A 17,130-nucleotide genomic window follows, 5' to 3' on the forward strand; every position below is an offset into this window, starting at 1 on the left:
GTCAGAGTGGAGAAAAGGGCTAGAAAGTTGGATTAGGGAAGGGAGTAGCTCCCATTCTTATAAAAACAAATTTTGTGGCTAAGATTAACTGTTTACCTCCATCCATCTGCTCCAGGACCCATATGTAAATGCATATTTATGTTTAATGCCAGAGCCTGTGTAACCTCTAAGTTCCTATTGGCCTGAGCTTATAGCTTATGGTCACATCTGAGGAACATTGCAGACTGCACTCATTTCAGGACCATTTTTTTTTCAACTGGCAGGGTAGGATACCCCTAGCCTTACTTCAGAGACTGGGGTTATCCCTACCATCATTGCTTTATAGTAGAGTCAAGGTCCTAGGAGGGCCAACAAGATGCCGTTCCTTGTGGACACAACCAGTGGTGGTGGAGAGAGGGACCCTATAGAGGTCTAGGACCATCATCTGTGTATGGGAATCCAAGGATTCCCTAACTAGAACTCCAGATGATCAGATGGTGTGATATTGACCAAACAGGCCATTATTAAGTGAGCCAATCTCTTGCCCTTACCCAACTTTTGTAGTCCTTTCTTTATCTGATTATCTTAGATTTTCTCTCAGTTGTGTAGGTGTTTGTAGTTAGTATCATTTGTTGAGTCCAGCCAGAGTTAGGTTTGGGGGAAATCTGTCTTCTTTGGGCCTTTCTGCTAGGCTGTCCTGCTAATTTGGTTTAAATCCAATCAATTACAGAACTTATGATGCCTTCTCTAGGCACTTCAACCATTACTAAGCACTTTGACTTTGAGTTATATGATTGCCCCTTGCTTATAGATACGTGTACAACTGTATCCATTGCCCTAAACCCTAGCCTAATCTGGTATCTGTTACTTAGTTAAATAACGTGCCATCTAACTTGGATCTAGGTAGTTCCATGTGTTAGGAAAGGTCTCACCAGATTTGAAGAGTTGTGAGGTTGACTTCTCAGGCTGGTATCTCTGGTTACAGTCCACAGTAGGATTTCAATAGCAGCATAATGCAGCCACCCCAGTATTTTCCTCTATACTTCGCAGTAATGGTTAAGTAATGATTAATGATTAAGAATGATTCTTTCAGATTTGGGTCACTCTACTCCTCAGTAAAGATAAGTAATTGATCTACATTAAGAACTGTGTGAATATGGAGTTACACACAGACGTGTGCTTTTTAAAAAAAAACCCAGAAAAAAGACAATAGTTATAAGTTCACTAGGTGCTTTGAGGGAGCCTCTTGAGAGCTTTGGCAGGACGGATACAGTGCAGCACTTTCAGACAGGTTGGTTGTAGGAGGTTGTTTTGAAGAGGTGACATTTGAGAGGAAGCAAGAGTTAAACACAGCATGGTTGGGCACAGCAGGGCTAACCTCTGAGAAACTGAAAGCTTGTGGGTCACAGTAATGTTGGAGAGCAGTTATGTGAAGAATTTCAATGTATACACTCGAAAATAGGATTAGTGAGGAGTAAAAGAAGCTTGCCTGTACTGTTGGTGGGGAGTATAAATTGTGCAGCCTCTATGGAAAACAACATGGAAGGTCCTCAAAAAAACTATAAACTAGTCTACCAGTTTCACTCTTAGGTATCTGAAGAATACAAAAACACTAAACTAAAAACAAAAAAAGAAAAAAGAAAATGCTTTCTTATGTGTATGGTAGTGCTAGTTGCACTAGCTAAGATACAGAAACAATTGAAATGCCTAGTAAAGAGGATCTTTAACTCTCTCAATTGTAAAAAAAAAAAAAAAAAAAAAAACCTTCCTTTTGTAATATGGATATGTATATTTTAATTTTTTCTTTAATATTTATCTTCTTTTTGTTGCTCTTGTTGTTTTTTGTTATTATAGTTATTATTGTTGTTATTGATGTTGTTGTTGTTGGATAGGAAAGAGAGAAATGGAGAGAGGAGGGGAAGACAAAGTGGGCGAGAAAGACACCTGCAGACCTACTTCACCGCTGGTGAAGCGACCCTCCTGCAGGTGGGGAGCCTTATGCCAGTCATTTGCACCACATGTAATATGGATATAATTGGAGAGAAGTCATGCTAATTGAAATAAATCAGGAGACATATACAGGATTTCATTCACATGTTCTGGAGAAAAACAGACCCGGGTTAAACAAACCCTTCAGCTCCGATCACATAATAGCTTGTTCAAGGATAAAGAGGACCTGGTGAGCTGTGGTGGAATGATATTGATACTTTGGTGGTGGACCTGGTGTGCTATAATATATTTGAAGAGGTACAATCTATACTCCTAAAACACTCTGTTTTCTAAATGCCAGTTGTCACTTGATGGAGACGAGGAAATAAACCTTCCTAAATGATTACTAATTCCATCACGAGGGTTCCACTTTCATGACCTCATATAACTCCTGATTACCTCCCAAAGACTCCACTTGTTAATACTATCACGGGGAATGAGGGGATAGTCTCAGCATAGGAATCTGGAGAGAGAATCAGTCAATGACATAGGTCAGTGGGCTTATAGTCTCAGGAGGAGCAAAAGTTGTAATAGCCGCTGCAAGAGAATGTGAAGCTCTTTTCTCCAAAAAAAAAAGGGGGTGGGGGCAACAAACTAGCCTGTTGTGTTAGACTGTTAAGAGGTGATATGATATGTAATGCCTTCAAAGTGATACAGGTTTAAGACATTCTGGAGGGTGATTTTTTTTTTGTTGTTGTTGTTGTTGTAGGCAGTTTCACAGCACACAGATGAACACAGTCCATGTAAGATGCAGCTTCACTGGCCAGGCTAGGGATGTAGCTTTATAAGAAAGAAGTGTAATTCTTCCTTTTTTTTTTGTTTTTTTAAAGGATGTATTCATTTTGAAGTAGAGAAAGAAACTGGAGCGCTGCTCACCTCTGACATAGGTGGTATCAGAGATTGAACCTGCAGTCTCTGGAGCCCTATGCATGCAAGATTGTGCTCTCAACAGACTGAACTATCTCCCTGCCTCTGGAAGTGACACTTTTATTTGCCCACTGATTTCTGAGCCCTCGAGAGGAGATGGTACAAAAGGATGAATTAATCTCCTCCCCTTTCTACTAGTTTGAACCACTGAAAGAATATAAGGACTTGGATACACATGGGACCTTAGTGCTCTGCACATAGTCACTGTGCTTCACTCCAGATGGAATTCTGGAGAACTGCTAGGTTGGACTATTATAGATTATATTGGACATTTGCAATTCTGCTATTGTTCCTTTGTTCATCAAAGTTAACCTTTTGTATTTACATGTAACCAGACAATAGGAATCTCAGGATGTTAGCAACTTGGAATAGCGTTGCTAGTTAAAAAAAAAATCCATTAAAAGTAAACTTGGTGTTCTTAATGAATGTCTTTAAGTTTTGCCTGGGGTGGTAGTGAGGGGAAATCTCAGAGGCATCTGCACTATTACTTTATTTTCTTGAAGTAGAGTTTAATTTGAATGTGATAAAAAAAAAAGCTTCCAAGAAAATGGGGCTGTATTTTGAAATACTTAATACTTCATTTGATTTGCAAATAGTCTAGTCTCTCCAGCTCCTTAACAAAGCTTCCAAATGTAACAGGAGAAACTATCCCATCATGTGAAACTTTCTAAATGCTTTAGTGAATTCTGTGTGTGTGTGAGAGAAACTGCATAGATAGGTGAGTGTTTGGATTCACTGTTAGAAAAATGAATCCCGTATCATTTAAGGTGTTCTGCAAAGTAACTTTGATCACTCCTGAATAAAAGAAGAGATTGTGGGCTACAGATTACTCATTATTTAATGTATCATAGTAATTTATTTTACATAGATTAGTTATAGTTTAATCTGCCTAAAAGCAAGGCTTGCACTCCCACCTCATATGTTTTACTGTAGAATCTTTAAATCAGCCAGGATTTAGCATGTTTTGTGAACTTGTAGTCCTCTGACTGTCCTTCCACTCTCCTAGTGTACAGGCATTCTTCTGAGGAGTGAGATAAAGCCTGATAGTGTTGCATTTATATGCTTCCCCCCGCCCGTCCCTTTTGTCTGGCAACTAAACTTATATTTTCCCTTCCCCTTTACTTTTGATAATTTTACAATGCCATGCTTTGGTGTAGGTAGTTTTAAACACAGGAATTTTGAGTATATTCAAATTCAAATTTGAGTATATTCTTTGGGAGCATCTGTGGTTTGACCATTTATAAGATTTGGAAAATTTACAGGTATGTCCCTGAATCTTTCCTTTCACCATTCCTATTACCTTAATATTTATTTTCTAGTTGAGTCTAATGTTTTTCATAGGGGGTACATAATATAAGGTTTATGCAGAGAGTCTATGCCTGAGGCTCCAAAGTCCCAGGTTTAATCCCTTCCACCACCATTAGCCAGAGCTGAGCAGTTCTCTGGGGGGAAAGGTTTTTCATGGAGTCGCTACATTTTCCCCCAAACCTTATTTCTCCAATTTAAAAATGATTTGAGGGGGCCAGGTGGTGGAACACCTAGTCGAGCACACATGTTACAATGTACAAGGACCTAGATTCTAGCCCCTGGTTCCTACTTGAAGGAGGAAAGCTTTGTGAAGCTGTGCTGCAGGTCTCTCTCTCTTTAAAATCTTGTTTATTTTACCAGAGCACTGCTCAGTTGTAGTTTATGGTGGTTCTGGGGATTGAACCTGGGACTTTGGTGCCTCAGGCATGAAAGGCTCTTTGGTGTTGTCTCCCCTGCCTGTGCAGGTGTCTCTCTGTTGCCCTCTCTATCTGCCCCCTCCCTCTTGATTTCTGGATGTTTCTAATAGAGATAATTAAAAAAAATAAAAAGCAGAAAAATTATGTAAAAACAATGATTTGAGCAGTTTTGGCCTTGAGCACTGTAATGTGCACTCAACCAGGTGCGCCACCACTTGGCCCCGGGTTGACAGTTTCTGGTGACATTGAATTTTATAATTATTTTTTAATTTTTTATTTATAAAAAGGAAACACTGACAAAAACCATAGGATAAGAGGGATACAATTCTCACCACCAGAACTCTGTATCCCATCCCCTCTCCTGATAGCTTTCCTATTCTTTGTCCCTCTGGGAGTATGGACCAAGGGACATTATTGGGTGCAGAAAATGGAAAGTCTGGCTTCTGTAATTGTTTCCCTGCTGAACATGGGCGTTGGCAGGTCGATCCATACTCCGAGCCTCTCTCCTCTCTTTCCCTAGTGGGGCAGGGCTCTGGGGAAATGGGGCTCCAGGACACATTGGTGGGGTCGTCTGCTCAGGGAAGTCCAGTTGGTATCACGGTAGCATCTGGAACCTGGTGGCTGAAAGACGAGTTAACATATAAAGCCAAACAAATTGTTGACTAATCATGAACCTAAAGGCTGGAATCTTGCAGATGAAGATTTGGGGGTCTCCGTTTTGTAGATAGTAAACAGAATGTGAGCTCAGATCTACAGGGATGCAGAGGTCACATAGGCTCCTAGGCTGAATATGGGCCCGAGATCACATCAAATTGATGGAGTTTACAGTCAACAATATTTATACACCTTTCCCATATTTGGGAGCTATTCTTTTCCCTGATCCAGCTTTCTGGCCCTTTTTCCAGCCATGACATCATCTCCTCAGACTATAATTTGGGTCCACCTGCATATTAGATGTCAGGCTCAGGAAAAAAAAAATTTGTATCATCATGGGCCCTTTGGAATATAACCAAAATAGGCCTACTAACTATGTACAAAACGGAGTTTTATAATTTTTAGGACCACTCCATGGCAGGACTTCACTAAAGGAAATATTCAGCATATCTATGACTTTTAATGATGAGTGAGCACTTAATTTGGAGACTGTTTTCTGTGTGGCCCTGCGTTAGCTCACCTGGAGGGTGTGGGGAGGGATCAGATATGGTCTTCATTGTAGAGAGGAAGGGGAGATACCCAGGTAACTGAAAATCTCAATGTTTACAAAAGTGCCACAAATTGTGTACACTGGATGATATTAAAATGAAAACAGAGGTTATTGGGTGGGGAGGGTAATCAGGGCTGTTTCCTTCAGGGAGTACCACTTGAGAGATTTTGGAGGGAGGAGAAGCGTTTCCTTTGATGAATGAAGAAAGAGGGACTAACATGAAGAAAGGAACAAGGAGAACAATGCATAAGTCGTTTTGAGGCCATGATACTATGGAGTTAGTGGCAATTCAGTTTGGCTTAGGCTCAGGAAGAGGTGACTTTACTGCCTTAATCACAAGGACTTGACTCTGTAGGTGAGAATGAGCCTCTGATGGCTCCATCAGGAACAATACAGTGAACACAGTGGTTTAGGCACATGAGCCTGGTAGTAGCGTGAAGACTGTATTCTTTGTAGCAGGCTAAACTACATTAAAAGCTCATTCATGGCAAGATACAGATTTGAGATTTTGCAGAACACCTCTTTGGGACGATCTACCAGAGAATCTTCAGCATTGCTTGTGCTGCAGATTCCTACTGAGTTCTTACTGTGTGCCAAGAGCTGTGCTTGGCACTAGGGGCTCACTGCCTGCCTCCTGGAGCTACAGTCTGATGGAGAGACAGTTACACAAAGAAACTCCGTCAACAACTTGAGGGCTGTGCCCTCTGAAGAGGTGAGAGGCTGGTGGCACAAGGTATATATGCATTTGGGCTTCATGAGGGAGACTGGACAAGAGATTTCCTGGGGTCAACAGGGAATTGAGGGGAATAACCCTACTCAACCCTAACCCTTTGTATCACCTCAGGGTCCATCCCCAGGCCTGGATCAAAGCTCACTGTTTATTTTTTTGCTTTTAGCCTGAACATTGGCTATTGATGGTGCTGGAAAAACACTCTGGGATCTCTTGCATGTAAGTCCTGGATGCCTCCTCTCTATCTCCAAAGCTCACTTTACTGGAACAGCCTACTCCATCTGTCCAGTACTCCTGTGTTCTTACCTGTCCTCCATGGTAGCTAGGCCCAAGATTTACTTCCATTTACTTCCATTCATGTTCTTTCCACACTAGGTTGTCTCCTGCCTTTGTGCTTTAAAATATAAGCCATGGTATGAACACCCTGCCCACCAATTGACTTCTTCCTTACCCTTCGTTTCCCTTGACAGGAAGAAAGCTGTCCATACTTTTCAGGGTTCAAGGTCTTAACAGGCTTCCTTCAAAGCAGGATTTGTTCAAGGCCATCAGAAGACCATGGGCTATCTACCCACAATACCAGGCTAACTCATCACTGCTCTCTGAGTTCCACTGTGGCTGCATCCATGTGGGTTCAGGCTCATCTTCTCTTCCAGCCTCTGATCCCTAGACTGAAGCTGCCTCCTCTTTTTGATTGGAAACTTCTGGAATGTTTTATGATAGAACTGTCACATCTTAACACTGCCATCTCTTCTGGACACACACTTCACTCAGTTCTTCTCTTAGTGAAACCCCACATGTGTTTCCAGGCTGCCCTTATTCTATTTCCTTGGTGAGGTCCTCCCCATCCCCACTACCCTACCCCCCTGGGGTTAGGTCACAGTGAGCTAGTCCTTCTTTGGGCTTTATGAAGTAACCACACTCTTTTCTTACTCACAGGTGTGCTGGCTGTGGTCTTCCTGCTTTGCATGTATTTTTTCAAGCTGTGCTCACTTGTGCCTCAGCAGAAAGGAAAGATGACTTATTTGCACCTCAGGCAGCTCTCCTGGGGGTGGGGGGCTTCTACAAGATCTCAACACCCAAGGACCAGCGCATTTTGAGAATGAGACTGGGAGCCCTGTCATGTGGGAATGAAGTCACTCAAGAAAGGTAAGAGTTACTTGGGGTCTTGATCATTTACCAAGAAAGCATGTGATGATCCATCTTAGGCATCAGTCTCCTGGACTATGGTCTCTTGTTTGGTCAAAAACTATTCTAGCCATTTCTGCAAAGGTATTTATAGAGGGGATTAACATTTACACCAGCAGACCTTCTCAACAAAGTAGACTGCCCAACTAGTGGGTGGGCCTCATTCAATCAACTGAAGGTCTTAAGTGACTGAGGTTTTCTAGACAATTAGTGATGTCTCCAGTCATTGTTATCTTTTCTAGCACCAGGGCCTCACACATCTGCAATTTCACCATCAAGCCAACACGTTTTATCTTCTAAGTAACAGACAGAGATAGATGGAGATACACCAAAGCACTGAGTTCACCCAGGTACTGTGGCACTTCATATGGTGCTGGGATGCAAACTTTGGCCACATACTTATAAAGGCACATGCCTTCTAGAGTGGTCTCCCTGGGCCCCCCAGTCTGTCATTTTTTTTTAAATCCAGGACTGTTTTGAGCAGCACAGTACTTTCCTACGCAACGTGTCACTGTCCACTTCCCCGCTAGGAAATGTCTATTAGCTCCTTAGAAGAGGCCAGTTTTCTTTACACAGGGCCTGGCACATGGGAAGCATTTTAAGAAATATTTATGAAAGGTGAGTCCTGTGGAATCTTGAGTGTAACCTCTGAACTTTTCCTTGAACAAAGCTCTCTCCTTGTCCATTTGGTGAACTCTTCACCTATCAAAACTTGCTTGGCAGCCATTGTCCCCTTTTGGAAAGTTTCCTCAGTGATCTATTCTTTTTATAACAAAAGACTCTTCCAACTACTTGAGCAGAGTCTGAACTCTTAAGGGCAGAATTCCATTTGGGTCACTGATGTGTCTCTAGCATGGTGCACAGCCTATGACAAAGCAGTTGAACATCTCTGGTTCCCAAGCCTGCAGGACTAAAACTAGATCTAAAAAATTTTTTAAAAAAGATTTAATTAATTAATTAATTATTCCTCCAGGGTTATTGCTGGGCTCGGTGTCTGCACCATGAATCCACCGCTCCTGGAGGCCATTTTTCCCCCTTTGTGTTGCCCTAGTTGTTGCAGCCTCATTGCGATTATTGCCATTGTTGACGTTGCTTTGTTGTTGGATAGGACAGAGAGAAATGGAGAGAGGAGGGGAAGACAGAGAGAGAGGGGGAGAGAAAGATAGACACCTGCAGACCTGCTTCACCACCTGTGAAGCGACTCCCCTGCAGGTGGGGAGCTGGGGGCTCGAACTGGGATCCTTACGCCGGTCCCTGAGCATTGCGCCACGTGCGCTTAACCCACTGCGCCACCGCCCGACCCCCAAGATTTTATTTATTAATGAGAAACATAGGTGCAAAGAGAAAGAACCAGGCATCACCCTGGTATATGTGCTGTCAGGAATTGAACTCAGGACCTCATGCTTGAGAGTCCTATGCTTTATCCACTGCGCCACCTCCCAGACCACTAGATCTAAAAATTGTATACAATCATCCTGTAGGGGCTGTCATGTCATATGCTCTGAGATGACTGCATTGATAGATTGCTCAGTAAGAGGTAGATGTCGGGTTTACTTGCCCTCTGGGTGTTATTCCAGTGTTCCCTCAGTGCAATTTAGGAAGGACAAATGATCTCCAATCAATAGCTTTTATTCTCCCTCCACTCACTGCAGTTTTGTTTTACTGAGCTCAAGGATGTTCTGGCTGACTATAGTTAATTTGGGGCAGCACACACTACTTTTATACAAGTGACACATTCCTTAAACATCAGAATGTGGTTTGGTTCTGGTAATAACCACCACACACTGAACTTATATTTATATAAACTAAAAAATATTGTTTACCATGTATACATATTGTCTTAATTTGTTAAAATAGTCATTAGGCCTTGCCATAGGAACATAGGAATATATATATATATATATATATATATATATATATATATATATATATGTATAATTTTACTATTTTTTATTTTCCCTTTTGTTGCCCTTTTTTATTGTAGTTATTGTTGTTGTCATTGTTAGATAGGACAGAGAGAAATGGAGAGGAGGGGAAGATAGAGAGGGGTAGAAAAAGATAAGACACCTGCAGACCTGCTTCACCGCTTGTGAAGCAACTTCCCTGCAGGTAGGGAGCTTGGGGGTTTGAACTGGGATCCTTGTGCTTTGCACCACCTGTGCTTTAACCCACTCCGCTACTGCCTGACTCCAGGATTATCTTATTTTTAAGCGTGGATTTTTACCAAGTTGGTCCCTCTCTCACTGTTTAAAAGCCATGATGGCATCTTGGGAGGTTCAAAGGAGATTCTTTAAGATGTGCAAATCCCCTCTGCACCTCAAACCATCACCCTCAGTGAGAAAATTTCTGTTCAGTGTCCACTCTCAATTCTATTTTCTTTTCCTATTCTCTTTCCCTCTCCTCCTACCTTCCCTTAATATATTTTTTGCCTATCCTTGTTACAATTCAGTAACTTAAGTAACATCATAAGCTTACTTCGAACAAATTTCTGTTACTTTCTTTTGGAATATTTTGTTCTCCTTAACGTCACACTGATACAGCCCCAGTCTGTGATCGACCCATGACCTTGACCTAAGTCTCTCCAGGTTCACTGTGGCCAGGCCAGCACAGGTGTCCATGTCTCTCCTAGCAGAGCACTGCAGTACTGCTTTGGCTGCCAATCCACATTCCTCCTTTGCTTCATCTTCAGTGATTTGTTAGTCTTTGCTTATTTAACTGGCATTACATATATATATATATTTTTTTCTTGTGAATAACCATTTTCTGAAGTAGTTTAACTTGGTATATGAGTGTTTTGCACAGGTAGTAACACTACATAAAAATCTACTTACCAAAATAACTGTCTAAAAAACTAGTTGCTAAAATACTACTTTATTAAGAAATTCCTGAGTAAGACATCATTTAGAATACCACACCATATGCTTTAACCCTGTTGAACCAAGTAAGACAAGTTACAAGATGCTGTAGTGTAAAAATCAATTTATTATAGAACAGTCACACAAAATGCTTTTTAATGGTTTTACTTATTTATTATTGGATAGAGAAAGAGAGGAATTGAGAGAAGAGGGAGAGACACCTACAGCCCTGCTCCACTGCTTGTGAAGATTTTCCCCAGCAGGTGGGGGCCAAGGGCTTGAACCTGCAACCTTGCAACACTGCAGCGTGTATGCTTAACCAGGTATGCCACTGCCTGGCCACTCAAAATGCTTTTTCTGTCTACCAAAAAAAAAAAAAAAAAAAAAAAAAACACAAAAACTTTCTCCTGTCTCCCTCTCCTATGATCTTAAGATACAAGAAATTTCAAAGGGAATAAAAAAGTGACATCCGTATTTTTCATAAAAGATACGGGAATACTGGAAAGAACTAGAATGGTCTCTTATACACAAAATGCTGCCCTACTCCTCACAGTAAATAGAATCTTACCTTAAAATAAAAATGCATGTATCACACACGAGTAGGGAAGATTTTATCCAAATAGCCTGAATAGTTGAGCACATCACTCTGATGGTCAAAACTGTATGTTGACTTTCACTAGGTAAATGTTCTATTTTGTTAGTTTTAAAAGTTGAGGGTGTTTTTATTCATATGGCTAAGATAAAAATTTAGCTGGAAAAAACATTTTACATCTTTTTTTTAAAGAGTTTGCTATAAGCCATTACCCGTTTTGTTCACTGACATGTTAAAATATTTACCTGATTCAATGAATGTCTGTAGCAAGATTTCACAGCTCTGTTTCTACCAGCCCTTGAATGTCTTAAGGCTATTCGTGTTACATTCAACTTCAATAGAATTAAATACCAAATTGCAAATAGACATTCTGAGTCTTCTGAGGAAACTGGCCTTGCAAGTGTAAACTGTGCAGGATTTTTTTTTTTTCCACTTTGATTTGAGGTTTCAAGCTGCTTGTAGTTCTGCTGAGAATGTTCCCTCTTTGTTGTGTACCTAAGAACCCCTGAATGCTCCCAAAACTGCAGGTAGGGGTAGGAGGCTGCCTTGGTGACAGTTAAGGATAAGCTGGACTTAGTGACCAGTAGTATGTGTCTTTTTTTAGCTTCCGTCTGAGTTGATAATGCACACTGGTAACAGATTTTCGCTCCAGTGTTGAGTTCAAATGTGTTTTATCAGAAGCAGTACTAGTCAGCCTCAAAGCTAGCCCTTGTTTTAAAATACATCTCTGGGGGCAGAACAATGCTTATTAATAGTTATGCGATGGAAGTGTGGGGACCGAGCACCTGAGAGCCTAAGTCTTAACACTGGTTTAGAAAAATCAACCCAAGGACAAAACTGTTGAACAGAACTGGATCTACTCTAGAGAAGACCTACTGGAGGGCAACACACATTCACCAAGGGCAGTCTCTCTTTAAAAAGCAGGCCAGCTTCTGAAAGGGTACTTTACACAAAACATCAGAAACACAGTACCAAAAGTCAGTGTTTTTCTTTAAACAGGGAATAGAATTAAAAAATGACTGTTAAGGGGGTGAATGTGGGAAAAATAAAAAGGCACTTTCAAACAGACTGACTTGCTGGTGGCATGATGTACATACCTTCCTAGCACTTAAACATCTGATGTCAACATTAAGACTTAAAAAAAAAAGTTGATGTGTATCAAGTGCCCATGTCGGCAAGCTTGTTTAAAGGATACTGGCAATTTCAGTTTCATAGGGTGTGTGTGACCTTTCAACAGACTCTTCAAAGATTGTTCTTTTCACAGTTTTGGACCATTAGTATTCACACCAACTTAGGGAGAGAGAAGGTACACACTGAGGCTTCCCCCTGCTTTTTGTGTTTGACCCTAGTTTGCTCTACTGACATTTTTCTTCATGGACTCTTTCCATGCCCTCCCTCTTTGAAAAACTTTAATTTGCAGAGAGTGATAGGTATTTGGGGGCAGTACTAACAGGTAGGCACACAAGAAAATGCTGGCAGATTCAAGGTCCAATTTGCCCCTTTCTATTGGTTCTGATTTGCAAATATGGTTCCCAAGAATACAGCAACGTGGACTGGCATCCTTGTTGAGAAAATGGGCAGCCACTTCAGATGCTACTTTTAATATGAAATGTGGGAATACATGCGTAATTAGGGGAGACATTAAAACTGAGGAATAACTTTGCAAGCCCCTGAGCCATGAGGATTTGACATTTATTTTCTAAATAAAAATGGGTATTCCATGAACAGACTCTAGCTTCAAGTTCTGCTTGCTGTTTCTTTCACTTACAAACCTCTTCCAGTAATTTCTGGGGTTGTTCCTAAATGAACTCACTACTTCATACACAGGCAGTTATTGCTTTAGTATTAATTAGAACCTAGTCTATTTAGATGGTAATTAACATTTTATTTTCAACATTTTAATCTGAAGGAGACTAACTTTTCTTGAGGGAAAACTACTTATGAAAAACAACGCTCTTATATTCCTGGCTCTGTGTGTATATAAGGCATTATAAAGAGATTCTGGTGAGGGGTTCAGTCTGTGCTGGGAGGAGGAGCTGAGGAAGCGTTCGGCTAACAGAGTAACCTAATAGCAATATATTAACACATCCCAGATACAAATGACTTATAGACACAAAAGAAGTTAGTTTATGCTAATATATATATAAAACTTTCAATTCAGTCTTTGCTTTAAAACAAGCGAATCTGTTATACAGTTATGTGCTTTTTCTATTACTGGATGTTCATTGAGCTTTCTTGTCTAGTCCATTAGCTGCAGTGAGATAAGCTTTGGCAAAGCCATTCTTAACTTCTTTTCCCACAGATGCTTCTTCTGTAACTTTCTTCATTGGCTTTTTTCGGTATGTCTGGAGGAAGTGTTCAGATTGGAGACAAAACCAAAAAATTACTCTTTAATATAACCATGTATCTATTATGGCATAGTCAAACACAACTGATGATTTTATCAGGCATTTAATTTCCTAATAGTTCTCGTTCAAAATATGACAACTGTTAGATGTTTGGAGGAAAAATAAACAGGGTAAAAAAGAGATAAATACATGAATTTCACTGAAGATTGCTTCATCTACACTAGGTTCCCTTCACAATACGTAGTTAGCATTCAAATATTTTCTGACTTAGTTGCTTCCAAATAGGATATAGTACTTGTAAAAAAAAAAGCTATATTGAAAATATGGGTACTTGGGATTCTGGCTTGATTTTTTTTTTTTTTTTTTTTGCTATTTCTTTTCTATGCTGACACAATACCCAATCTTTATCTCATCTTTCTCTCTTTTAAAACAATGGTATAGACAAGGATTAAGACTGAAATTATCTGCTCAGTGACCAGTTTTAAAGACCCAAGTTTCCATCTGAACCAACAGTAAGGTTAAGAAGCAGTTTACTGGTCAGCTTCCCACCCTGGCAATGAAACTGCTCCCCAAGTTTCACACCCAACACACTGTCCAAGGCCTTCCATTATAACACTTGGCTTTTTGTTGGGAGGACAGGAGTGACTGTTTGATTTCTTCAGTGGGTATATTTGCTTTGACACTATCTACAGAAATATTTCTTGATAAGAGTTGAGGCCGCCTAGTCTAATTTCAGGAATCAAGGAGCTCAGTTCCCTGTTACATTTTTGTCCAACTCTACTTTTAGCAAAAGAAAGCTAAAAATAAAAAGATTTCTTGTTTGAAGAGGAAAAAAGTAACAGGAGTATACTTCTAAAAACTACAGTTTAAATATGATGGCTCTTTACATTTTCAGGATGTTCTCTATTTTCCCTCTCAAACACCAGGGGCCTGTTACTTTAGGTGAGTCAACTTCTTGCTTGTTGCTCTGGGACTGCATCTAAAATCTTCTATTTAAATTGTTCATTAAGAAGAAGATTAGTTAAGTGAAAAACTTCCTACTCCAGTCTGCCTTAAAAGATTTTATTTTTCCCCAAAGAGTTTTCATCAAAGCAGCTGATAATGGATTTTTTAAAAAAAATATCAAAATCAACTTCGGCCTGAGAGTGAGATCATCCCCCCATTCACTCTCAGGCCGAAGTTGAAAAACAAGATTAGAAAAGAAAACACAAGTCGAACCTGAAATGGAATTGGAGTATTACACCAAAGTAAAAGACTCTGGGGTGGGTGGGTGGGTGGGGAGAATACAGGTCCATGAAAAATGATGAATTAAATAGTGGGGGTTGTATTGTTAAATGGGAATCTGGGGAATGTTATGCATGTAAAAAAAAAAAAAAAAGAAGTAGAAACGCAAAGCAGAAATTGACTGAGTTTGGAGTATGGCACCAAAGTAAGAAAGCAGAAGTACACTAGAGTTTGCAGTGAGTACCTCCCTAATACTTCCTCTCCACTTTTCCAAGCTTTGGGTCCAGGATTGCTCAACAATTTGTTTGGCTTTGTATGTTAACTCTCTCTTCAGTCACCAGGTTCCAGATGCCATCAGGATGCCGGCCAGACTTCCCTGGATTGAAGACCCCACCAATGTGTCCTGGAGCTCAGCTTCCCCAGAGCCCCACCCTACTAGGGAAAGAGAGAGGCAGACTGGGAGTATGGACCGACCAGTCAACACCCATGTTCAGCGGGGAAGCAATTACAGAAGCCAGACCTTCCACCTTCTGCAACCCTCAATGACCCTGGGTCCATGCTCCCAGAGGGATAGAGAATAGGAAAGCTATCAGGGGAGGGGGTGGGATATGGAGATTGGGCGGTGGGAATTGTGTGGAGTTGTACCCCTCCTACCCTATGGTTTTGTTAATTAATCCTTTCTTAAATAAAAAAATTTTAAAAAAAATCAAAATCAGGGAGTTCTTTTCCTGTTCGTATAAATTCATTCTTAACTTCCTTCTTCTAGGAAGTTTTACAGTAAGTCCTTTGCCATAAAAATCATGAAACACTTTTCTTTTTAACTAAAATGTTTTTCTTTCTTTCAGCATATTTTATTAGAAAGGGAGGAGGAGAGAAAAGACCCAGACATCACTCTGGTACATGTGCTGCCGGGGATCAAACTCTGGAGCCCATGGCTTGACAGTCCGAAGCTTTATCCACTGCACCACCTCCCAGACCACGAATGTTTTTCTTCTTAAGAGAGGTGCCAATTTCCAAATATGAAGATGTGCCTTTGTAGTAGCTCATTATCAAGGTGGGAGAGCCTTTTGAACTGTTTTGACAGACAAGGACTGCTGTCGCTCACAGTTGTCTGTGACATATGTTATCAGTGGTACATATGAGCATGCTAAGTTCTTCTATTCCACTACATTATCGAGTCCAAATCCTGTCTGTACCACCCTCTCCACTAAACAGCAAAGAAGTTTCCACCATATGCAGCTATCAAGAACAATGAACCCACCTTCTCTGACCCATCTTGGACAGAGCTAGAAGGAATTATGTTAAGTGAGCTAACTCAGAAAGATAAAGATGAGTATGGGATGATCCCACTCATCAACAGAAGTTGAGAAAGAAGATCTGAAAGGGAAACTAAAAGCAGGACCTGATCAAATTCTAAGTAGGGCACCAAAGTAAAAACCCTGTGGTGAGGGGTAGACATGCAGCTTCCTGGGCCAGTGGGGGGTGGGAGTGGGTGGGAGGGATGGGTCACAGTCTTTTGGTGGTGGGAATGGTGTTTATGTACACTCCTAGTAAAATGTAGTCATATAAATCACTAGTTAATTAATATGAGAGGGGGAAGATTAATTGTATGTCTCGAAGTTTTTCAAAACACAAACTGAATCTTTTCAATATATAGGCTGTGTAATTGATATGCAGACTCTCTCAAAAGCCTAGACCAAGTAGATCAGAAGCATCCAATAGCACAGCTATATACAAGATACTGGGTACTGTACAGTAAACCCTAACAAAAGGACTTTTCAAAGTTAACCCAATTACCAAATAATGTGATGATAACATTAACTATCCATTGTCTTTTTGAACCCTAAGACAGCAGGAACCTCACATCTCCACTATAGAGCCTCTACTTCCCCCAGTCCTGGAACCATTGGATAGGGCCCACTTGCCCGTATGCCTCTCCCAATCCATATCAAATAATATTGCATCTGCCGATCACAACCTAACCAACACAACGATTGCCACCTCAACATGCTTCACTTCAGACTGTGTCCAGAGACTTCAGCCATGGAATGACAACCCTTCAGCTTCATTACTCGGGTGAGACCTTTCCTTTCATAGTATACTCTAATTTCATCTCAGGTAGTTCACTTTCTAACAAAGTCCCAAAACCTAGATATACACCAGTTTCTGTGAGAGAGAGCTTATGTGCACACGTATCCATAAACTACTGCAAAATATATACCTGAAAGCAGAAGTACACTAGAGTTTTCAGTGAGTACCCCCCTAACACTTCCTCTCCACTATTCCAAGCTTGCGATCCATGATTGCTCAACAATTTGTTTGGCTTCGTATGTTAACTCTCTTTTCAGTCACCAGGTTCCAGATGTCATCAGG

At 40.7% G+C, this 17,130-nt stretch overlaps 1 protein-coding gene across 1 annotated transcript in view; it reads right to left on the reverse strand.

Annotated features, from left to right (window-relative positions):
* Window positions 1–10,700: 10,700 nt before the first annotated feature.
* Window positions 10,701–17,130, reverse strand: part of ELOVL2 (ELOVL fatty acid elongase 2) — a 42,012-nt gene continuing 35,582 nt past the window's right edge. Inside the window, exon 8 of the mRNA XM_060183940.1 lies at window positions 10,701–13,530. Coding sequence (XP_060039923.1) covers window positions 13,408–13,530 — 123 coding nt within the window. The 3' untranslated portion in view covers window positions 10,701–13,407. The remainder of the gene's footprint in view (window positions 13,531–17,130) is intronic.

Source organism: Erinaceus europaeus, unplaced genomic scaffold (assembly GCF_950295315.1).
Source record: "Erinaceus europaeus unplaced genomic scaffold, mEriEur2.1 scaffold_516, whole genome shotgun sequence".
Taxonomy (NCBI): Eukaryota; Metazoa; Chordata; class Mammalia; order Eulipotyphla; family Erinaceidae; genus Erinaceus; species Erinaceus europaeus.